The following is a 23,776-nucleotide window of genomic DNA, read 5'->3' on the forward strand; positions in this document are numbered from 1 at the left end:
ATTCTTTACTACTGAACTAACTGGGAAGCCCTTCTAATAGATTACATATCCTTCCTGGACAGATTAAAAAATACTTTTAAAATTAAAATCCAATTTTCCTCCTGCTATTTGTACCTCAAGCCTGTCCCTTCTCTTCTGTGAGAAGCACTGGTCAGCATGCCCCCCACAGTCACCCTGTATTTATTGCCCACGCCTGTGATGTCCGTGGTCCCTTGGCCTCTGGTTAAATGACAGAGTGGAGTTCCCAGGGTGTGAGCAGATGGGTCACAGCTCCTGTACCTGTCGGGTGTCTTTCTTTCTCTGTGACAGTCAGCATGGCTGTTTGACAGGAACCCCATCTGTGTGGTGCCAGCCTTTCTCTGGAGGCCTGGCAGCTCTGAGGTGGCCTCAGGAGACTCTGGTTTCTGCCTCTCTGGATGAGCTGGCCCCCTCTCAGCACCAGGAAATAAAGGATGCTGGCTGTCACCTGTTTGCTTCTCACCTGCCAGCCGGGCAAGAAGCAACAGTTCCCGCTGCATCCGCCTCCCCGAGGCCACTCACTGGCCTTTTCTTTTTTCAGAACAATCAACCTGAAGAACCTGGTACTGCAGCAGGTGCTGGAGAGGAAGAACGAGGTCCTGTGTGTCCTGACGCAGAAGATCGTGACAACGCAGAAGTGCGTGATATCTGAGCACGTCCAGATCGAGGAGAAGTGTGGCGGCATGGTGGGGATCCAGACCAAGACTGTGCAGGTGCGTGCCTGGCCAGGGAGGCGCCGGGTTAGGGCCCTCTGGGAGTGGGGTCTTTATTCATCAGGACTCTTGGAGGGAGTTAACAGAAATCCAACTCAAATTGGTTTAAACAAGAAAGAACTGCTTGGCTTCTGTAACTGAAACATTTGGAGTGATCTATTCGGTCACTGCTGGATCCAGGACTTGAGAAGCTGGCGAGCTGCCTTCCCTGAAGGTGGATTCCCTCTCATATAAGCTCATGGGGTGGCAGCTCCTGGCTTTCATCCGACCCCATCCCTAGTGGAAAGAGTGCTTCAGGGCAGGCAGGCACTGGACCATCCCGGGCCCTGCCCATTCCTGAAGCAGACCCAAGGCCAGGGCGATGGGATGCTTAGATTGGCATGCCAGGGTGAATCAGGTGCCTTCCCCCTTCAAAAAATGGATCAAATGAGTACTGGCCAGGCCAACACACAGATAACTCCTAGAGCCCCTAAGAATCAAGGGTCTCAGAAATGACGATTTTGAGATGAGCTGCCTTAAATCCCCAGTGGATTGAGTTAGGAAAGGTAAAGATCAGCACATGTGTCTTTAATATACATAAACAGATGTTTCTGGATTAAGTTACAGTTCTACCAAGTGACCCCTGAGCTTCAGCAGAATTGAACAGGAGGCTCTGACCCCAAACTGCCTCCCCTCCATAGGGCCTAATATTCAGCTCTTAGAAGTTTACTTCTTGGGGTAACTTTCAAATTATACCAGAGGACCCAGTAATGTTATATTTAGAAAGAGGTGGAGATTGAGGTCTGGAGTTGGACTCTCCTGGGGGTGGGCAGGCTGGACAGAGTGATGAGGGCTGATGGGAGATGGCTTTAGCTGGCCCTGCCAGTATTTCTGTCCACAGGGACCCCCCACGAAAGGCCTGGAGTCTGCTGGGGTGTACGGAGGTTGGTAGTCATCACACTGTGACCAAGATCAAGTTGCTATAAAGACCTCTAATCTCCAGCATCTGGGCCACTTCTTCTCCTCCTCAGGCCTTGGTGGGCAAGAGCCAGATTTGTGACAGGGTCTGAAGGAGAGAGCTTTGCTGTTGACTCGGCATTTCATGGCCATCCTTCTCTCCTCCTCCTGCCCCTTCCTTCTGGCCTCTTCCCGGTTTTATCTGATGGCACAGCGTGTCACATACCCGGTCTGGGAGGACGTGCTTAGGGGATCTTGCTCTCAGCTAGGTTCTCCTAGTCAGACTCTTACCGTTGATGCTTTTCTTAGGATTTCAAAGTTGTTTCCATAATCCTCCATGAGGGAAATAGGAAGTTGTCTTATTTATTATCTTCTTTACTCAGCACCATAGACCTAACTTCACTATCTCCCAAACTCTGGATTCTTGCCTTTGTGCTACAGGTTGGCCACTGACTTTAGAATGTGTGTAGGACATCATGAGGCCGACAAGGATTAAATCCTGACCCCTGCTGGCTGGTTCTCCTTTCCCCCCAGTTCTGTGGGCATTTTCCCGGCACTTCTTGGGCACGGGGCCTAGGCTGGCCACATGGGAGGCAGGAGAAGCCTAGGGGAGCCTGAGCACACAGGTGGGAGCATGCACCCTTCCTGCAGGTGTCAGCGATGGAGGATGGGAACTTCATCAGGGACAGCAACGTGGTACTGGAGATCCCAGCTCCCACCACCATTGCCTACGGCGTCATCGAGCTGTACGTGAGGGCAGATGGCCAGTTCGGTGAGTGTGCCTCAGCTCGGGGCTCTGGAGGTGGGTTGAGTCATCGCGGAGGGACACCCCATTTTACCCAGAGGCTCATCTTGTAGAAGATCCCCTGCTGCTCTGGGGATGAGAGGAAAGAGGTATCAGAAGAGTCGGGGGATGTCCCAGGGCAAGTGAGATGGCAGGCCGTGATCGGAGGGCATTGGTGCATCATCCGCATGGGGCGTGTGCTTCACATACAGGGCACAGAGGGAAGGACGTGAGCTCTGTGGTGGAGTAGACCGGGGCATCAGCCCGAGTGCCACGGGTCCTGTGAGGTCTCAGGCAGCTAGCTGAGGCCTGCTGAGCTTCGGCTTCCTGTGTCTGGGAGAGGAAAGACATTCCCCACAGGGCTGCCGTGAAGAGCAAGTTACATGAGGCGTGTGAAGTGCCTGGAACGTTGGCGGCTTATTAAGTACTCACCTTGGCTACTGTCGTCATCCCGATTATCTTACCGCCCTTCCCCCAGCACGAAGCCCCAAAAGCTGCATTTGACCTTTCTGTCTGATCACCAGTGTGTTCAAAGCTGGAAGTTCACTGTGTCACTTGAAGAAAATAAGGCTTTAGTAGCTGATGTGACTGATGCTCTTAGGTGCTCAGGGCTCTTCCCTTACACTCTTTCCAAGAGGTCGTGGGAGCCCAAGAAAACTGACTGCCTCTTGAGGACATAAATGAATATATGTAACATCATAAATAATTAACTTTTTAAGGTACGGTCATATTATTGTAGCTTTGTTTATGAAGAATCGTCTTAGTTTTTAGAGATTCACAGTGACCTCTTCACAGGTGAAAAGAAACTGTGTGGTTTGCTTCAGACACGGTGGTGGAGAGTGAGGTGTGTGTGTGAGGGCAGAGATGAGGGGGCTGTCCCAGCTGGTCAGCGTCTGCGTGCAGGCTCTCTGCACCATCCCTGTGCACTTTGTTTCCGTGGTGAGAACACCATAAGAGTGTGCTTGGACGGGCCGTGCACATCCGTGGCTGCCTCCTGCCCTCCCCCGGTTGTTTTCTGTCCGATGGGGGGACCAGGCCGGGGATGAGAGGTTCTTCTGGGACTCAGGCTTCTGCCCTCACTCGGCCACTTGAGGAATCACTGTTCAGCTACCACGGGCTCTCAGATCGCTGACTGTCCGTGGGACAGTAGACAGGTGGGCATGTGAGGGGCACGGGGGCGCTGCCCCTGAGCCTCCCTCTTCTTTCACACACGGAGCATTCTGTGTTTCAGGGAGGTGACGAAAAGGGAAGCTGCCAATTGTGGGAAGCTGGTCCAGGGGTTGGTCGGGGATGCACGGGATACCAGGAATACCAAGAGTTGTGATCAGCATCCTTTAGGTCCATGGTTCCAAAATTGGGTCATCCCAGATGTGATTATTATTCCGTTCTTTCTTTTTGAAAGACTCTGTCCACTGAACACACTGCCTTGTGAGATTAAGTTCTCCCTTCGGCTTTTGTTATAGGGCTTCCCTCATAGCTCAGTTGGTAAAGAATCCGCCTGCAATGCAGGAGACCCCAGTTTGATTCCTGGGCCGGGAAGATCCACTGGAGAAGGGATAGGCTACCCACTCCAGTATTCTGGCCTGGAGAATTTCATGGACTGTATAGTCCACGGGGTCGCAAAGAGTCGAACACAACTGAGCGACTTTCACTTTTCGGCTCTTGTTATCAGCGTGTGACGTGCTGTGTCACCACAGGGGCCCACAGGGGCTCGTGTGACTCAGGCCCTGGCTGCCGGGGCCTTGGTTATCCCATGCAGATGGACTGGTGCTGGGGGTGTCACTCTTGTCAGGCCTTTTGGAAGCTTGGCCTTCATGGAGGATGCCCGCGAGGGTTCTGAGAACCCGTTGGTGGCTGGGGCTGCCCCTCCAGGCTTTGGGACCCGCGGGAGCCCCTCCCTGTTTCTCTGAGGAGGTAGGTGTCCAAGCTCTGCCCTGTTCGTGGCCGCCCGACAGGGGGGTTTTCTTTTCTCAGATGGGGTTGGAAAGACAGTTTGCCTGGGGAAGCTCTCCTGTTTGCATTTCCATTTCAAGCCTTTCATCTTGGCTTGCTTCCTCTGTCTTGAAAATAAACTCCTCTTTGTGCTGCTGAGCAGAGGGGCCCTGGGGAGCTCTCGGGGTTCCTCAGGCTCACTTCCCACACCCCAGCCTTCTCCCGCCGCCGGTGCGGCCTGCGCCGCGTGGTGGTCAGGCTCTTGTTCTGTGCTACTCACTGATTTTTAAGCCAGCTCTTCTTTTTCCCATCTGTGTTTTCTGTTGCTCTTCCTGCACAACATTCTAATCTGGTTTTATAAACAGCCCTGCAGGCGCTGGTCTGACCCTAAAGAGGCTGTCTGATCTCGCCTCCCACCTTCAGGGTGGGAGTACATTTGACAACGGTCCTGTCTTTTGAAACTTTGCCAGGAGGTCACTCCCTCTGTGTCCCTTGGGAGAGGCATCAGTGGGCCCGTCTTTGCCAAGGGGTTCCTTCAGCTGTGGACCCCTCTCTTTGTCAACAGCTCCCCTGTTATGTGGCCAATCAGAAACATCATGTTGTCATCTGAATTTTAGTCTTTGCTTTGTAGAATTAAGCATTTACGTGTCCTTTCAGCATGAACTATTTTTTTTAAAAAACTTTTTATCTTGTGTTAGGGTATAGCCAATTAACAATGTCGTGATAGTTTCAGATGGACAGCAAAGGGACACAGCCACACACATGTATGTATCCATTCTCCCCCAAACCTTCTTCCCACCCAGCCTGCCACATAATGTTGAGCAGAGTTCTCTGTGCTCTACAGTAGGTCCTTGCTGGCTGTGCATTTTAAATAGAGCAGTGTCAGCATGAATTTACTGGACACCTGTGGACGAGAACCTCTGCTTTCCACCCTCCTGGATCTGTGCACTTCTCTGCAGGTCCAAAAGCCAGTATCAACATCCCCTGCCCTGTTCCCATCACAGGTTTTTAACTGGCTCCTAGGCTTCGAATTTTCCCCATTTTAGCAGTGTAGCTAATGTGAGTATTTAAAAATACATGTTTGCTCATTTCACTCACCTTCTTGAATGACCTTCTGAGGCTCCCTTTGTCCTAGGATAAAGTCTGCACTCCTAGGCACGTTGTGTCCAGCCTTCCTGCTCATCTCCAGCACCTCCAAAGTTAACTCACCGTTTGAGAACTCTCCACTCTTACCGTGAGCCTTTGTTTGGAGAGTGCTCCCTTCTTTTTGGCCCAGCTAATTCCTACCAGGGTTCAGGGGGTTACTTAGTCACTGCTTCATCCAAGAAGTTCTTTCTTCGTCCACTGGTTCTTTCTCTGCACCTTCCAGTCTGGCTTCAGTGACCCCCTCCACCTTTTCCACTTGTGTGTTACTCATCGTCAAAGCCTAGGTTGTAGTCCTTTTGAATCTCTGGCTCCTTGCAACATGTCTGATGCTGCAAAGAGTGAAGGAGTTGGTGCTGCCCTCAAAGGAGCTGTGCATGTGTAAAGGAAGAACACTGCTGGGCTGTGGACTCCCAAAACACAGCTGGCCCCACGGGGCTCTGGGCAGCGTTTGAGGCTGTGTTAGTGGTCTCCTTGTTCTCGGAGAGCATGACCTGGGGGTCAGTTCACACTTACCCACCTTGGTGCCTGGTGTAGAGGGTGGAGTGAGCCGGGGGCATCCTGGACGCCCAGGAGTGTAGGTAGATTGAGTAAGTGGAAGCTTGTTTCATGTGTCTTTTGACGACTGTCCTATCTTATGGATGTCATTAGTGCCCACACCAATTCCAAATGTGTTAATACCCACACCTTCCACATGTCATGCAAGTACTAGGCTCAGCCACATTCTCATTCCATAGCCTGTACACAGATTATTAAATAGAAGCATGAAAAGAATGCACATTATTTTTTAAAAAATGTTTTATTGAAGTACAGTTGATTTACAATGTTGTGTTAGTTTCAGGTGCCTTCTAATAAGCAGATTCTTGCCCCCATCCATGATCCACTGAGACCTACACTACCTGAGAATGTGTTTTTTTTTAAAAAACATTTTTTCCTCTGTGTTTATGTGTATATGTATTCATTTTAAATTTGTATTGGAGTGTAGTTTATTTACCATGTTAAGTTTCAGGTGTACAACAAAGTGACTCAATTATACATAAATCCATTCTTTTTTTAGATTCTTTTCCCATATATGTCATTACAGAGTATGGAGTAGAGTTCCCTGTGCTATATAGTAGGTTCTTATCAGTTACCTGTTTTATATGTAGTAATTACTGTATGTCAATCCCAATCTTCCAGTTTATCCCCCACCCCTACCGTTTTCTCCCGTTAACCATAAAATTGTTTTCTCTATCTCTGACTCTATTTATGTTTTGTAAATAAGTTCATTTGTACCATTTTAAAAGATTTTACATATAAGCAATTATCATATGTGTCCCTTCTCTGACTTCACTCAGTCTGACAATCTCTAGGTCCATTCATGTTGCTGCAAATGGCATTATTTTATTTTTAATAATAATATTATTTATTATTCTACTGTACATATGTGCCACATCTTTTTCTGTTCCTCAGTTGATGGACATTTAGGTTGCTTCCATGTCTTGACTATTGTAAATAGTGCAAAGGTGCCTGTATCTGTTCGAATTATGGTTTTCTAGCCATGTGCCCAGGAGTGGGATTGCTGGATCATATGGTAGTTTTATTTTTACTTTTTTAAGGAACCTCCATAGTGGTTGTACCAATTTACATTCCCACCAACAGTGTAGACGGGTTTCCTTTCCTCCAAACACTCCTTTGCATTTATTATTTGTAGATTTTTTTGATGGTGACTATTCAGACCAGTGTGAGGTGATATCTCATTATAGTTTCGATTTGCATCTCTAGTAATCAGTGATGGTGAACATCTTTCACGTGCCTGCTGGCCATCTGTGTGTCTTCTTTGGATAGATGTCTATTTAGATCTTCTGCCTATTTTCTGATTGTGTCATTTTGTTGTTGTTGTTACTGAGCTGCATTGAGCTGTCTGTGTTTTGGAGATTCTTTGTTGGTGACTTCATTTGCAAGTATTTTCTCCCATTCTGAGGGTTGTCTTTTCATTTTGTTTATGATTTTCTTCGCTGTGCAAAAGCTTTTAGGATTAATTTGGTCTCATTTGTTGTTTTTATTTTCATTACTCTAGGAAGTGAGTCAGAAGGAGAATCCTCATTCTTAAGTTCACACACAGTTTTTGCTTAGCAAGAACACACCATTGCATTTTTACCTACAACTTAGTTACCCTAGTTGGGCTCTCAAATGTGAAAGTATTTAAGGAGCATTTCTTTTTATTATTTTTAAAAACTTCTTATTTTTGGAAATTACACACATGTTCAGAAGTACAGATAATAATATACTGAACCCCATTTACCTACCATTCAGCTTCATTAACTTGGATAATTCATGTTTCATCTATAAGTTCCCCACCTCCCTCCATCCCTACTCAAATAGTTTTGAAGCAAATCATAGGCATTATATATTTTTGTTTATAAATATGGAAACATCCCTAAAAGATAAGGCTTTTTAAAAAACTAATTTTCCTTCATATGAATTCATGTAGAATATATTCTTTTGTGTCTGGATTTTCCCACTCTATATAAGTTTCATTCATATAATTGCAGTAAAAACTTTACTGCTTGTTAATGAAGAAAAATTGACTCTCCAAGAGCCATGTAGCCACTTGTGCACCTAAATATATTGTCAGTAATTGTGTAATATCAGTTCAGTCAGATCAGATTTATCAATCAGATTCAAATTTCCTCATTTATGTATCGTGGGTTGTTTGTTGGAGTTGGTTTGTTCCACTCAGGCTAAGGAGATACTTCTGATGATTGGAAGATTGCTTCCTGCCTGTTCAGAGAGCCTTATGTTAGGAATGACCATTTCTCTGGCATTTGTAGGAAGTGGCTGAACTTTGGTCAAACAGCTTAACATGTACGAAGCAGGTTTATGGGGAAGAGGATGGATGTGCCTCCCTGCCTTCTTGACTTAGGTAAAGCTGGGACTGGGATGTGCCAATGAGGCTGACCCTTCTGCCTGGCTTGTCATTTTCTCCTCCATTACAGAATTCTGCCTCCTACAAGGGAAGCATGGTGGCTTTGAGCAGCAAAGGAGAAGAAACTCTGTCTTGCTGTACCCCCTGTCCTTCCAAGAGTTTGCGTCCTGGGACATGCCAGATGCCGGGCAAGGGCTGTCTGCCCAGGATAAGCCACTGAGTGTTTTAAAACAAGGTACTGTCATAGGATGGGGCATGGTTAGCTGATGGGTAGTTGACTGCTCTGCCCCCAGGAATTCCCCAGAGGTTCATGGAAAACATCTGAGAACAGAGAAGATGGTGCCTGAGTCAGTTCTGGTTCTCAGCAGGACCCACCTTGGTCAGATCTTAGGGAACCTCTGGTCTTGGATGGTCCGTTTTAAGGAAGTGGTGGGAGGCTGAGGAGGGCAAGAGTCAGGGGCCTAGCATTTTCTTTCATTTGAACCATGGCAGTGTTGGGGACTACCAAGAAGAGCTAGTCAGCAGCGAGGAGAGAGAACCCAAGTTTTACATCTGTTTCATTTATTCCAGGCTTCATTGCCAAGATAAGCAATGCTTTGTCAGCACTGCAAAATAAAATGCTCTTTTGGAGGCCCATGAAGCCGTACGGTGCCAAGGCGTCCAGCGACAAGGCGGGCAGTACGTGCCATGTGCCTGCAGCACTTCCTCTTGCTCGCCACAGCACTTTATGTTTTACAAAGTTTTTGTGGGGGAGTAGGGTGGGAATTAGTAGGAGTACAGTATATGGTAGAAGAGGAGATGGGCAAGGAAAAAGAGAAATGAGTAATTAAGTAAGAGCGACTTTCGCTTCCACTTTACTAAAGAGAGCTAGGAGCAGCTCAGATCTCTGGCTTGGAGGGTAAGAAGAGAGACTCATCAATGGGGCTTCAGCGAGTCCCAAACCAGTAGATAGATGCTTTTATTTCTGTAGCAAAAAATGTCAGTGTTGACAGAATTGGCAGTGAAGGCCCACTCTTAAGGCTTTCCCATCTAATGCCAGGGCTGCAGGCCTCCTCCTGATATTTGGGTGTGATTTTCAGCTGCCACCTAAGATTAGAACCGCTGCAGCCTTAACTGCATGCACTACAGGGAAGTGACAAGACAGGATGAGCTTTCTTATAATTTCCTTTCCCACTAGTCTACCCTGCAAGCTGGCCATTCTAGTCAGCCTGGGGTGGAGTAGGGAGGCTGGGTGGTTTAGGCGGGAGTAGGATGGGGGCCCGCTTCTGTGCCCTTAAACTCTAGAGCAGCCAGGACAGCCTTTCTATCCAGGCCAGGGCTGGTGAGGACCTAATTGGGTTTATAGGGTGGTTTTTTAGTATAACTGTTGAAATTTGACATCAGCAGAGGTGGTGCATTTATGTATTGCTATGCATCCCTCTATATGGAAGCTTTGGCTTATCAAATCTTGTTTTCAAATTCCCAGTGGGCTTAAATTACTAGACGCTTCTGACTATCTTAAAAAAGGAAGATTTTAAGGGGGAGGCTCAGGCATCCTGAAGAGGGTGTTGAGTGATCCAGCTGGGGTTCTAACCATTTCTCCAGGACAGGTAAAGAAGAATGGGGAAAGTGGCTATCTTGTGTTTGCCTAATGAAAATTATGCCAGTCCCTTGAAAAGCATGCATTTCATGTTAAAGGATACAAAAAAACATGCAGTGTATTGGAAATATATGAAAAATAATGCATTTTGGAATTTGTATGGCTCTGAAGCTTTGTAAAAGTCCTAACTGATGTTTGGTAATTTAGACGATAATTTAATAACTGCAAATGACTTTTTCAGGAAATTGATTAGACTTAATTAATGTTTAGTGAGTCATCAGGAAAAAGTCTGAGACAAAACTTGGCTTCCCTCTTTTCTGTCTCCCCATCCTTCCTTTCCTTCCCTCCTTCTTTCTTCCTTTAATAGTCTGGTTAGTGAAAAACACACAGGTGGTATTTAATACTCTTTATTTCTGAGTTGCACTATTGACTGTGCATCTGGAAGTGTCAATGAGAGAACAGAGGACAGTTCTCTATGAAAAGCCTGAGTTGCTTGCTGGCCCTAGTTCTGGGGTAAGTCATGAGACCCGATGTGCTCTGCTGCATTCACAGCCACTCTGCTCTTAGAGAGGAATTTCCATCCCTTCATGGAGTTGCCCGAGCAGCAACAGACAGCCCTGAATGACGTCCTCCAGGCAGTCCTGTTGGATGAGGAATTACTGGTGGTCCTGGAACAAGTGGTAAGACTGGAGACACCTCAAGGCAGTGTCTCTGCCTGTTTTTCTGCACTAGATCTCTTGGGATAAGAGATCTTGAGCTGGGGTAAAATTGTGTTTGAAATTTCTTCACCTCCTTTTAATCCTACAGCTTCTTTTGTTCTTGGTTGCAGCCCCTTAGCTGTCTAACTGCAGAAAGGTAGCTGATGTGCAGAGCAGAAGGGTGTATTAGTTTCCTAGTGTTGCTGTGACAAATTGCCACAAACTGCAATGTATTTTCTTACAGTTCTGGAGGCCACAAGTCTAAAGTCAAGGTGTCATCAGGGTTTTGCTCCCCACAGACTCTAGGAGGGAATCCTTGTGTGCCTGCCCCAGCTGCTGGGGGACTCCTGGCATTCCTTTGCTTGTGGCCACATTGCTCAAGTCTCTGCTCTGTCTTCATGTGGCTGTCTATTTTTCTGTCTCTTAATGGACACCCACAACTGGATTTAGCGTCCACTCCAATCTAGGGTGATCCTGAGATTTATCTTAACTACATCTGCAAGAACTTCAAATAGGGTCTTATTGTGAAGCTCCAGGTGGACCTATATTTGGGGACCACTGTAAAGAAGCCGCCTGTGAATGCAGGAGACATAAGAGACACGGGTTTGAGCCCTGGGTTGGGAAGATCCCCTGGAGGGGGAGGGCATGGTAACTCACTCCAATATTACTACCTGGAGAATCCCATGAATAGAGGAGCCTGGTGGGCTACAGTCCATAGGGTCGCAGACATGACTGAAGTTACTTAGCATGTATGCATGCTCCAACTCACTCTGAGTGTTGTATGTTGTGAAGGTAGAGGCTGGGTTGTGCCCAGCTTGGCCTCTGGCTTTACATCTGTCTCTCTCTCCCACCCCCTACCAACCTTATCCCGCAGTGTGATGACATACTTAGCAGCCTGTCACCCTCACTGGTGACACTGGGGGAGCTGAAGCCGTCACAGCAGCACAACCTCACGACCTTCCTGCGGCTGGCGGGGTGCAGTGTGCAGGGCGAGTGTCTGGGCTCAGAGGATGTGGTTAACAACCAGAAACTCTTCTCTACAGCCTATTTCTTGGTCAGTGCGCTAGCAGGTATGGATCAAAAAAAAAAAGGAAGAAATGCTGTTGCCTTGAAATTGCTTTGTTTACTGTGTGGGAGATTTGGTACATAAGGTTCCCACCTTTTCAAGCAGTGCAGGGAAGATAAGCAGGAGAGTTTACAGGACTGCCATGAAGTCATGGACTTGCTGCTAGCCTCCTCCACTCTTGGAGAGGACTTTCTTTCCTCTGCCAGGGAGGGCTGTCTGCAGGCATACCCTCTCACCCACACAGGAAACCACTTCCCCAGACAGCCTGTGATTCACACTTGAAAGCCACTGCCACTCAGCATTGCCAGGCATCATTTGGCAACTGCTATCTCCCCCAGTGTTTCAGTCCTTCTCATCCTCTTGTTCCTCTTTGCAAACTTATGGCCCTATCCTGAGTGCAGCATTGTGGCCGTGAGGGCAGGGAGGCTGCAAAGAGCATCCCAAAGCACTAGGATGCTGAGCCCAGCACCTTTACAACCTCCACACCCATCCTGGCCATCCAGTTATTAGTGCGCTGTGGAGCCTGCCCTACATTTCCATACCAACTCCCATCCAGAACGCAGCATGCCAGAGGGTCTGTGGTACCAGAACGAGGTCATCCTGTATGAGGAATTTATTTGTCTGCACTGGGTCTTTGTTGCAGCACATAAGATCTTTAGTTGAGGTGTGAGATCTTTAGTTCCCTGACCAGGAATTGAATCTGGGCCCCCTGCATTGGGAGTTTGGAGTCTTAGCCACTGGACCACCAGGGAAGTCCCGGAAGCTGGACTTTTACTTCTCAGAGAGGTAAGAGCTGACAAACTAGCCCAGTCTTAGTCCCTGCATCTTCTTCTCAAGGTGGATGTTGAGTATGTTGTATGTTTTTAAGAGTTTATTTCTTCTAGGTTGTCCAATGTTTTGGCATAAAATTATTCACAGTACTCTCTTATGATCTCTTGTATTTCTGGGCAATCAGCTACACTTTCATTTCTGATTTTATTTGAGGCATCTCTTTTTCTTGGCAAATCTAGCTAAATGTTTGTTAATTCATCTTTTCGAAGAACTAGCTATTCATTTCATTGATTTTTTCTTTTAATCTATTAGTCTGTATTTAATTTTCACCTTGATCTTAGTGATGTCCTTCTCTCTACTAACTCTGGGTTTCATTTATTCCTTTTGAGGTATAAAGTTAGGTTTTTTGAGATTTTTTTCTTGTTTCCTGAGGTACCATTTATTGCTGTGAGCTCTCCTCTTAGAACTGCCTTTGCTACATCACATAAATTTTGATGTGCTGTATTTCCATTCGCCTAAAGGTATTTTTGAGCCATTCTTTCCTTATTCGTCTTTTTGTCTGGATGATCTAGCCATTGATAAAAGGGGAGTATTAAATAGTCCCCTACTATTATTGTATTGCTGTCCATTTTCTCTTTTTAGGCTTATTTTCTTATATATTTAGGTGCTTCTATGTGCATGCATGCATGTGTGCTCAGTTGTATTTGACTATTTTGCGAGCCCATGGACTATAGCCTGCCAACCTCCTCTTGTCCATGGGATTTTTCAGGCAAGAACACTGGAGTGGGTTGCCATTTCTCCAGGGGATCTTCCTGACCCAGGAATTGAACCTGCAGATTCTTTACCGCTGAGCCAAAAGGTGATGCTGTGCTGGATGTGTAAATATTTAAAGTGTTATATCCTCTTGTTGGCTTGACTCCTTTATCATTGCGTAGTGCTCTTCTTTGTCTCTTTTTACAGTATTAAAGTCTGTTTATGATATAAAGATGGCCTATTAACTCCAATTTTCTTTTGGTTTCCGTTTGCATGGACTATCTTTCCTTCCCTTTTGTTTTCAGTCTGTATATGTCCTCACATCTGAAATGAGTCTCCCACAGGCAGTATAATGGTTTTGTTTTTAATTTATCCATTCAGCAACTCTGTACTAAATTCTCCAATCAAAAGACAATTACATTTAAAGTGATTACTGACAGATATGTACTCATTGGCATTTTGTTAATTACTTAGTGGCTCTTTGGTAGTTCTTTTGTTCTTTTCTTCACTTGCTCTCCTCCTCTGTAATTTGATGACTTTCTGTAGTGATATGCTTAGATTCCTTTCTCATTTTTTTTGTGGTTACCATGAAGATTACATGCCAGCTTAGACTGTTATACATACTATGTTGGTAACAAGTTTAAACACATTCTAAGGCTATACATTTTATTCTCCTCTCCTGCCATTTTGTGGTTTTGATGTCACAAATCATATCTTTTTATCTTGCATATCCCTTAAGAAATTACTATATTTTTACTGCTTTTGTCATTTAATCTCATAATAGTTTTGTAGGTGATTAATTTACCCTTACCACATTAGATTATTATGAATTTTACTATATATTTACCTTTACCAGTGAGACAGACTTACTTTCATATGTTTTCTTATTAATAATTAGTACTCTTTCATTACAGCTTAAATAGGTTCCTTTAACTTTTCTTGTAAGGTTGGTCTAGTGGTGATGAATTCCTTCAGCTTTTGCTTGTCTGGAACGTTCTCTCTCCTTCAGTTCTGAATGACAACTTTATCAGGTAGAGTATTCTTGGTTGCAAGGTTTTTTTTTTTTTTCTTTCAGTACTTTCACTATATCATACCACACTCTCTTCTAGGATGCAAAGGTTCTACTGAAAAACCTAACCTGCTGATAGCCATATGGAGGGGTTCCCTTGTAATTGTTTTTCTCTCGCTGCTTTTCAAGATTCTCTCCTTGTCTTTATGTTTTGACATTTTAATGTGGTCTGGGTCTCCTGGATCTGAGTGTTTGTTTCCTTCCCTACATTAGGGGAGTTTTCAGCCCCTTTATTCTTCTTCTTCTGGTATCCCTACGGTGCAAATGTTGGTTTGCTAGATGACGTAGCATAGTTTCTTAAGCTGTGTTTGCAAAAAGATGCTGCACTGATTGGGTGAATTCCACTGCTTGTCTTTTGAGTTCAGTGATCTTTTCTTCCACTTCATCTAGTGTATGGTTGAAACCCACTAGTGTCTGTTTTGGTTCAGGTATTGTATTCTTCATTTCTATGACTTGACTTAATATTTGGTATTTTCCTGTATTTTCTGTTTCTTTGTTGAAGTTCTCACAGTGTTCATCCGTTCTTCTCCCAAGCTTGTTAAGCAGCTTTATGATCATACATTGAACCCTTTAGCAAGTAAATCACTTATATTCTTTTCCTTCAGGACCTTTTTTGAGATTTTTATCTTGCTCTGTTTGGAACATCTTTCTCTGTTTCTTCATTTTCCTTGATTTCCTGTGTTTGTTTCCAGCATAAGATAAAACAGTCACCTCTCAGAGTCTTGAGGGAGTGGTCTCTTGTAAGAAAGAACCTTGTTGTTCAACCTTGCCCTAGCGCTCTGTTGTTTCTCAAACCTCTGATTGTTCAAGCAGCTTATTTTTAGTGGCTCCCAACAGTTGAGGGTTTGTCAACACCTGTTAGTGTCCCAAAGAGGGGCTCAGTCAGCACCCAGATTCAGGCTGGTTAGAGGCCAGACCTTCAGGCAGCAGCTTTTAAAGTATATAAATATATATAGACCACAAGTGTAAATCCCACAAGCCAGAGAGCCCGGTGACCTGGAAATGTCATCTGGGTGGCAGGCACAAAAATCGCAAGTTCCTTTCCAGGAGATGTCAGCACCCTGGAATGAGGCAGATAGAGCACAAAGGGTGGAGTTCAAACCCTCCACCACAGGGAGAAGCTCGGGTTCTGAGTTCCCTCCTGAGTGTGGGTCATGGCACCAGAAGTGCGGTTTACAGGGAGATTGTGCTTGGCCTCTCCTACCTGCTGTCGTGGGGTTTTCTTCCTAGTTCACCTGATGTGTAGGAGTTGCTCAGGCAGTTTCGGGTTTTTTCAGAGGAAACTCTTCCATGTGCTGCTGTAGATTCAGTCTGTCTGTGGGAGGTGGTGAGTTCTGGATCCTCCTATGGTGCTGTCTTGGACCTGCTTCCTTGACTTGGTTTAAAGCACTGCAGTTTCAGCATCTGGCTGGTCTCCTGGAACACTTTATCTACCATTCTGTGACCTTAAGCATGAACTTCCCAGGTCTCATCTGTTAAATACTTAGAATATGAAAGATCAAAAGTCATTTCAATTCCAGAAACAATTGAAGAAGCCTCTACTGTGTTTCAGGCATTGCCAGATGCTGAGGTATGAGAAAAATCTATATCCCCACCCTCAAGGGAATTAATCAAGGGAAGTAAAGTAGTAAAATCAGATGGTAGGCTTCTCATGTGGTGCTAGTGGTAAAGAACCTGCCTGCCAGTGTGGGAAACCTAAGAGACTTGGGTTCACTCCTTGGGTCAGGAAGATCCCCTGGAGAAGGGTATGGCAACCCACTCCAGTATTGTTGCCTGGAGAATCCCATGGACAGAGGAGCCTGGCGGGCTACAGTCCACAGGGTTGCAAGGAATTGGGCACGAGAGCACAAGTGCTGAGTTGCTTCAGTCAAACTCTGCAAAGCAGATGCTCTTTCTTCATCCCCATGTCCTCAGCCAGGCTCAGGGTAGGAAATGACCACTGAGTAACATGGAAATAAAGTATTTCCAGGAATAAGGGATGATAATGATTACAGGGGACTCAGGAGTCACCTGAAGGGTGAGGAGATGGAAACACGACCAGGTGAGAGGACCGTGACAGTAGCTCAGCCGGGACGTCATGTTCCAGGTGACTGTGTTCCTGCCCTTCACAGCTGTGGGGATCTTTCCACAAGGCAAGGCTACAAGAATTTACCATCTTCATCTTCTGGACTTGGAATCAGGGCCTCCTTGAGGATTTGTTGAAACGGTGGAGCCTCTCTGGAGATGAAAGCACACACAACCTTTAAATGCAGTGTAGGGGGTTCACTGGTAGGATGGTATCTTCAGGGCTGCCCCATCTTCCCAGCAGCCTTCCTTTCTTGGGAACAAGCCATGTTTCATTGTCCTCTGCTGGGTTCCAGCCTAAGCAGCACACTGCCCTTTATAAATAAGGCTGCTAATTAACACAGGAGGTGGAGTTCATGAGTGTTCCCTGGGCCAGCTGATAGAGCAGATGACTCTTCTCTTTTGTCTTTTCAGCTCAAATGTTGTATCCCAAGGCATTGGGTCCTTTCAGCAATCTCATCTGTTCTATCCTGGGAGGTATTTAAAACCAGTTTGGAATAACACTGATCTGGATTCCCTGTTCCCGGGGCTGGGAAGGACCCTTCTGGTGCAGTCCCCAGGCTCACGCAGCTCTGTGTCAACCCTCTCTGAGAGTCGCCAGCGCCCTTGTGCTGAGCTAGTGCTGAGCTAGTGCTGGGCTGGGGGCCTGCACAATCCTGGGTTCAGGAGCTCCGCTGTGCCAGCCCTTCAAAATAGGTTGAAATAGGCTACATTTTCCCCCCACCAAATGACTAGTGACCTACGTATTATCCTTTATAATTTATTTAGTTATCTGACATAGGCTAAGAAAAAACAAAAAAAACCCCATATCTATAGTACTCAAATGAGGAAACATGCTAGGAGAGGTAAACCAAAGATCACTCCCCACATATTTAGTGGGGTGAAACATAGCTCTTTCTCACTGAATCCCAGGTTCTTTCTACGTTTCCATGCTGACTCACTTTTCCCTGAGTCTGTATAGTTCTTTCTGATTGGAGAATTACATGCAAGAAATATCCTCTGGTGAACACAGAGCTGGTTACCTGGTCCCTACATCTATTTTGTAAAAGACTGTGCTGCTTGTGTAGCCCCCTTTGTTCATTTATTCTACAATGACTGAGCATATCCGGCTGGCAGAGGACATCTAAGTTAGGTACAACCCAGGGTTTGGCTCTGCTTCTGTGGATGCTTTCTTTGGACAGTGACTGGTTCTCTTTTTCTCCTGCAGAAATGCCAGATAATGCAGCAGCTTTGCTGGGCACTTGCTGTAAGCTCCAGATTATCCCTGCACTGTGCCACCTGGTAAGGACCCTCCCCGAGGGAACCTGGGGTGGCTAGGAACAGGGAAATGAGGGGGATCGAATGCCCAGCAGCTGATAAAACTTGTTAGGCTTTCTCATCCACAGTAGCCCTTCAAGATAGGTTAAAACAGATACTACTAACCGCACATTCTTTTACACCCTGCCTACGTCACACACCACGTAGGAAGACCAAAGCTCAGAGGGAAAGGAGTTATTTGGAGAGCTTGCTAGCAGGGCTAGGACTCGAACCTTGTCTTTGTACTCCATGTCTCATGATTTTGGCACTTCTTGGAGAGAATTTTGGCCAAGGCTTGTTGCACTGTTGCAGGGAAGGGGCCTGACACCATATTATTTGCCATGCCAGTTCTATGGCTGGACCAGTCTGATTCAGCATTGAATTCTACAGGGAGGTATTCAAGAGGACTGCTTTGTCTCAGGGAGACGTTTCATTTTCTCTTAGGAATATCATTAGCTTCATGCCCTTGGGAAATGTCATGGCAAGAGTAAGAGTTAAGTAATGATGAGCTTAGCCCTGAGAGTCAAGGTTAAGTTTTCCTTTTTAAATTACAAATTGGGTCATTATTTGAGGCCTGGTTCCTAAGGGCTGATGCCAGCATGCTGTTTAGACCCAAAGAACTAAAGCCTGGAGCTCTGCACCCAGGTCTGTAAAGCAGGTGTTAGGGTAGACTACGTACATAGGACCCTGCAGTTTGTTACTCATCTGCCCTGGGAACCTGTCAGCATGGTGGTTACTGCCTTTGGTGCATCTTTGTGTAGCAGAGACCTGTGAAAACCGCAGCAAGGCATCATTCCAAGGAGCAGTTTAGATGTCATTCACACTGAAAACAGATCCTCACCACCCAGGGGAATGCTGTGTTCTTGTACTTTGACCACAAAAACTGAACTACTTGAAAATGAACCAGCATGAGATTGTCCTGCAGCCAGCTGAGGGTAAACGCTGATGGTGCAGTTTGGTTATGGAAATGATATATATCATTATCTAATTGTCTGCAACGACAGTAGCTCTGCTTTCATAGCTTAGCTCCCTGGCATAGCAGCTGAATATTTAGTTATTTCCTAGGTCAGCCCTTACCATGTATTACAAAGCCATCAACTGCATTCAGGAAGTAGATACAAAAAGAAAATACTACCAAGACCACATTAGCTAACTCCCTCTCCCAACCAACTCGCACTTCGTCGTCATCTTCCCTGCAGGTCTGCTCTAGGATTTGGCCCCACATCACATTCACCAGAACTCGGCTGCTGGTGTTCTAGGAGGAGCTCTTAGGATGCACGTGGAGTTCTAGCACAGCTGGTGTTCTACTTTGGTGTAGAACTATCCACCCACAGAGTCATTTGTTTACCTTTGTGGGGCTGCTGAATATAAACAAATAACTTTTCTTTAAAGACCTTCCTGAGTGTCTTCATATAATCTCCCCTAGATATCGTAATAACATTTCTTAAGACAGCAAGGCTCCTGCCGCCTGAGGGAACTTGGGTATCTTGTATTTCTTATAGGGATTTACTTAGAGCAAGGTACAAAAATCTACCTGCATTCCTGTCTTGTCTGGTGGCCAGAGTAAGTTTGAGAAGCTTTCTGAAAGGCTTTTGAAAGAACGGTGTCAAATACACTCACACCTTTGCAAACTGGTGGAAGAAATGGTAAGAAGGTGAGTTTTTATAATCATCTAGAGAGAATGTTAATTTCACACCTCCACTCCTTCAGGTGTGACTGTAGTCTCTTTTATACCTAGAAGTGCCTCTGGGTGCCTGGGGTGGGCAGATGTTCAGAGAGGCAGGCGGGTTTTGCTGGGCACTTTTCCACCAGACCCAGGACACAGCCCAATGTGCTGTTGGCAGGCTTCAGCCTTCACCAGTGGAGCTTATTCTTATGTCACCAGATGTGGTCATGCTTACATAAGAGCAGACCAGATCCACTCTCTGGGCCACATGGTAAGGGAAGCCTCTGGTTACACTGGGTGAATCTACAAGGTGTATGGATTTTTAAGGCTGGTTTTGGTAACAGACACACAAGTACGTTTATATGCAAATGAGTGCCGTCCTTTGGCTGTGGGGGCAAGCTGCATATTTCTTTTAGTAAGGCTGTCAGTGCTCAGGACAGTCTGGAATTCTTTTGGATTCCTTCAGATTCAGTTAAAATTCACGCATACTTTATAAGGCTTACTTCTTTAAAAATTTTACTCTCATTACTAATTTGATCAGGTTCTGAGTGCCTGTTTAAAATTCATATCTACTGGCAAATTTGTAATTACTACAGACTAAAAACAAATGTATCAGAGGCACTGCTCAAGACCCTAAAAGCAAAAGTTCCAATGTTCTGAGCAGTTGCGATTAGAGCAGCGTCTGATGTGACTTCTCTGAAGAAGCGAGGGTCTGGGTTCCAGGTGGGGTATAAGGTGAGCATGCTGGACAAGGTCCCTGTTCTTCTGGGCAACTTAGGTTTTAATACACAGAGCAAACAGGGAAATAGCAAGAAGATAATGTCAGATACAGTAAGTATATGAAGACAATAAGATAATATAATAGTGGTCGGGAGGTGGGAGTAGTGAGTGTATCGATGGAGAGAGGAGTAGGAAAGACCCATTATGTGGCATTTCAGCTTACAACTCAAGAGATGAGAAGGAAAGCTCTATGGGAACTCTGGAGGAAGGATATCACAGGTGGAAGGAAGAGGAAGGTTGAGGCAGAGAGCATCGGTAAATAAACTATGGTACCTACCTTTGAGGAGTTTATGCAAATATACATAAGAAATTCTAACACTTGAATTACAGTAAAAAAACAAACTTTACACACTGTGTATGAGAAAGTTACAGTCTGACCTTTCTAATCTACTGGAGTTAATGGATCCAATAGAAGGTAGAGTCCAGAGAGCAGGTGTTCAGTCAGAGGACTACTTGGACAGTAGGAGATCAAACCAGTCAACCTTAAAGGAAATCAACCCTGAATATTCACTAGAAGGACTGACACTGAAGCTCCAATACTTTGGCCACCTGATGCAAAGAACTGACTCATTGGAAAAGACCCTGACGCTGGGAAGGATTGAAGGCAGGAGGAGAAGGGGACGACAGAGAACGAGATGGTTGGATGGCATCACCGACTCGATGGACATGAGTTTGAGCAACGCCGGGACTTGGTGATGGACAGAGAAGCCTGGCGTGCTGCAGTCCATGGGGCTGCAAAGAGTCGGACATAACTGAGTGAACAACAGACGACTCCAGGCAAAGTGGATAAAGTCAGGCCTGTGGTCCTTGCCTGAGTCAAATATATCCTGTTACAGCTCAAGGGTTTTCCCTGTTCTACTTGGAGAATTTAAACAACTTAACTAGTTTTCTCCCCCATAATTAGCTAGAAGTGCTAATGTTATTATCCGATGATGACTTTCTATAATGTTTTTTGGTGAATTTATTTACATTTATCATTTTAGCTCTGTGCTCTGTCTCATGATGGTGTGTCTGATCTTGAAGACCCAGCTTTGGCTCCTCTGAAAGATAGAGAAAAGTTTGGGATCGTGCAGCGTCTGTTTGCTGCAGCTGACATTAACCTGGAGAGAATGCAATCATCTGTGAAAGCTGCCAGCAGGGAGGACCCTAACGTCTTACCACTGATACTTTACATCAGCCTGAATGGACTCTGTGCTTTGGGCAGAGCACAGTAACAGTGTCATGTGCGGATTACAGGTACAGGCATACCTCATTTTATTGCACTTCACAGACAATGCTTTTTTAACAAATTGAAGGTCTGTGACAACCCTGCATTGAGCAAGTCTATTGGCACTGTTTTCCCAATAGCATTTGCTCACTTGTGTCTGTCACACTGTGGTAACTCTCCCAATATTTGAGACTTTTTCATTATTATATGTATCATGGTGATCTGTATCTTTGATGTTACTATTGCAAAAAGATTACAGCTTGACTTGCGGAAGGCTCTGATGATGGTTAGCATTTTTTAGCAATAAAATATTTTTAAGGTATATATATAGTTTAGGCATAATGCTATTGTACACATTAATAGACTATAAGATAGTATAAAAATAAGTTTTATATGCACTGAGAAACCAACAAATTTGTGTGATTTGCTTTACTGTGGTGGTCTGGAACCAAATCTGCAGTATCTGAGGTCTGCCTCTGCGTGTTATCAGCTAAGGCTGGCTATTTTTCAGCATCATTCAAATACTGCCTTTGGGGCTTAGGTCACCATGGTAAATAATCAAGTAGATGAATTTATCTAATAGTTTAAGAAGTGGTGGCTTTTTGCATTACAAATCACCTTGAATTCAGCTACCAGTACTCTGTATAGGGTTTTCCATGGGAGGCCCTCCTGTGCTGCTAACCCAGTGTCTGAATTACAGACCCCAGCACCCCAGCTGGAGGAGGGTGGAGCATTCTAAGCCAGAGTACTCAGACCTTTTCTCGGAAGAAAAAAAATAGGTCCATCTATCACTTTATTTTTCCCACTTTCTGTTAAACAAAAATAGATGAGGCTGACACTTGGATCCAGAAATTCATTTTAAATTATGAATGCTGTGGGGAGGCAATTTCTCTTCATAGAAGGCTACATTTTGAATGTGCTATATGCTATGCAGTGACTGAAAAATGAACTGTAAATGCCACTAGAGAACATAGTCTTCTGCTAAACAAAATTATGCTAAAAAACAACCTAACCGCAGGACACACTTCTCCTTAGGGCCTAGTATATGTGCATTTTATTTATTTGACTTTGCCCGGCTTTGATCAATGTACCAATCCTATTGTCTAGAGCAGTGTGCTGATTTTGCATGCATGTTGGATGTTTAATTTGTAAAATGCTACATATTGTATCAAAGGAACTTTGAACTGTGTATATTTTTCTTGTTTGTTCTGTTTTCATATCCTTCCACTATAAATAGCCTGAACTGTCTCCTGAGTGCGCCTAATGCCAATGCTAATGTCCTCTGGGGACCTGAAGCTACTCTGCTTTCCCTTGGCAAAAAGTCACTGAGACCTACTGCTAGAAACCGACTTACTTTAGGGGCAGGAGGCAATGGGGATGAGGGCTAGCAGCTGAACATGCTGTTACTCACCACCTGTTTTTTATCTCAACATCACCTACTTATTCCCTTCCTCTGCTTCAGATTTTAATGAACATTAATAAGCAAGAAATGAAGAAAATAACCCTTTCATCACCTCTATTAAAAATTAGACTAAATCATGTAGCTATTATGCAAATATTTAAGATATGTAAGAAAGAAAGAGTTGTACACTGTGGTGGCAACAACATAAAAAATAAGCACCTTATACACAAATTGGAAAGGAATATGCAAAAGTCGAGAAAGTTGTGCTGAGATGGTGGTACTAGACCTACCTGTCTTTTTTTTTCTGCTTTTCTGAAATAAAATGAGTGTAAAGAACATACTGCAGAGAGAATGTGTGATATGAATCTACTTGCATGAAAAACAGATATCCATGTATCTCAGTGCCTGGGAAATCTCATTTAAGAGGTCACAAGAAACCCAACAGTGTCTGCTTTGAGGAAAGGATTTAGAGGTTGGGACAAGAGGGATTGGTCAGGGGGATGGGGTGGGGTGGTTCATCTTTCTGTTAGAATTTTGTATGCATTATCCTGAGTTAAAAAAATACCAAAACCCCCCAAACATTAAAAACTAGAGACAGACTTAAGACAGAAAGAAAAGAAGCCATCCAAGCAAGTGCTAAAAGTCTGGGTTACATTAAACAGCAACTGAGGCAGTGTCTTCCCACAATGGCCCTAAGATTGGCCAGTAATCCTGTTGGACTGTGTTGTAAACATTAGCAATTTAAAAAGATGTAGGCATATGCTGCTACAGCAGATTCCCACTGGGATGTGGTGGATGAGGTAGTGCTGGGCTCCAGGGAGGGTGAGATAGGTTCTTCTAACTAACTGGTATCCTCACCATTAAACATCATCATTAACTTTAAATATACCTTTATTTACTGCTTGAGATTCAGAACCATCCTTCTTTTAGTAATTAGATTTGGAATCAAGTCTTAGTATCCCAGAACACCTAGAAAACAGATAATAAATAT

General features: G+C 44.9%; 2 protein-coding genes across 3 annotated transcripts in view; both read left to right on the plus strand.

Moving 5' to 3' along the window:
• Positions 1-23,776, plus strand: part of VPS41 (VPS41 subunit of HOPS complex) — a 409,984-nt gene that overhangs the window by 201,510 nt on the left and 184,698 nt on the right. The gene's annotated exons all lie outside the window — the stretch shown is intronic.
• Positions 438-23,130, plus strand: LOC122438562 (gasdermin-E-like). The gene is made up of 7 exons (XM_043463547.1): positions 438-731; positions 2,319-2,439; positions 8,505-8,669; positions 10,566-10,693; positions 11,586-11,781; positions 17,642-17,715; positions 21,160-23,130. Exons 1-7 carry the CDS (start codon positions 453-455, stop codon positions 21,388-21,390), a joined length of 1,194 nt encoding a protein of 397 aa, XP_043319482.1. The 5' UTR covers positions 438-452; the 3' UTR covers positions 21,391-23,130.

The sequence above is a fragment of the Cervus canadensis genome, chromosome 3 (genome assembly GCF_019320065.1).
Source record: "Cervus canadensis isolate Bull #8, Minnesota chromosome 3, ASM1932006v1, whole genome shotgun sequence".
NCBI classification, from domain to species: Eukaryota; Metazoa; Chordata; class Mammalia; order Artiodactyla; family Cervidae; genus Cervus; species Cervus canadensis.

Bases quoted from the DNA above. Each gene is read 5' to 3' on its own strand.
- LOC122438562 (XM_043463547.1), top strand. From the start codon at position 453: ATGCTGGCTGTCACCTGTTTGCTTCTCACCTGCCAGCCGGGCAAGAAG. The intron at 8,670-10,565 runs GTACTGTCATAG...CTGCATTCACAG, and splicing joins ACTGAGTGTTTTAAAACAAG to CCACTCTGCTCTTAGAGAGG. The intron at 17,716-21,159 runs GTAAGGACCCTC...TTATCATTTTAG, and splicing joins TCCCTGCACTGTGCCACCTG to CTCTGTGCTCTGTCTCATGA.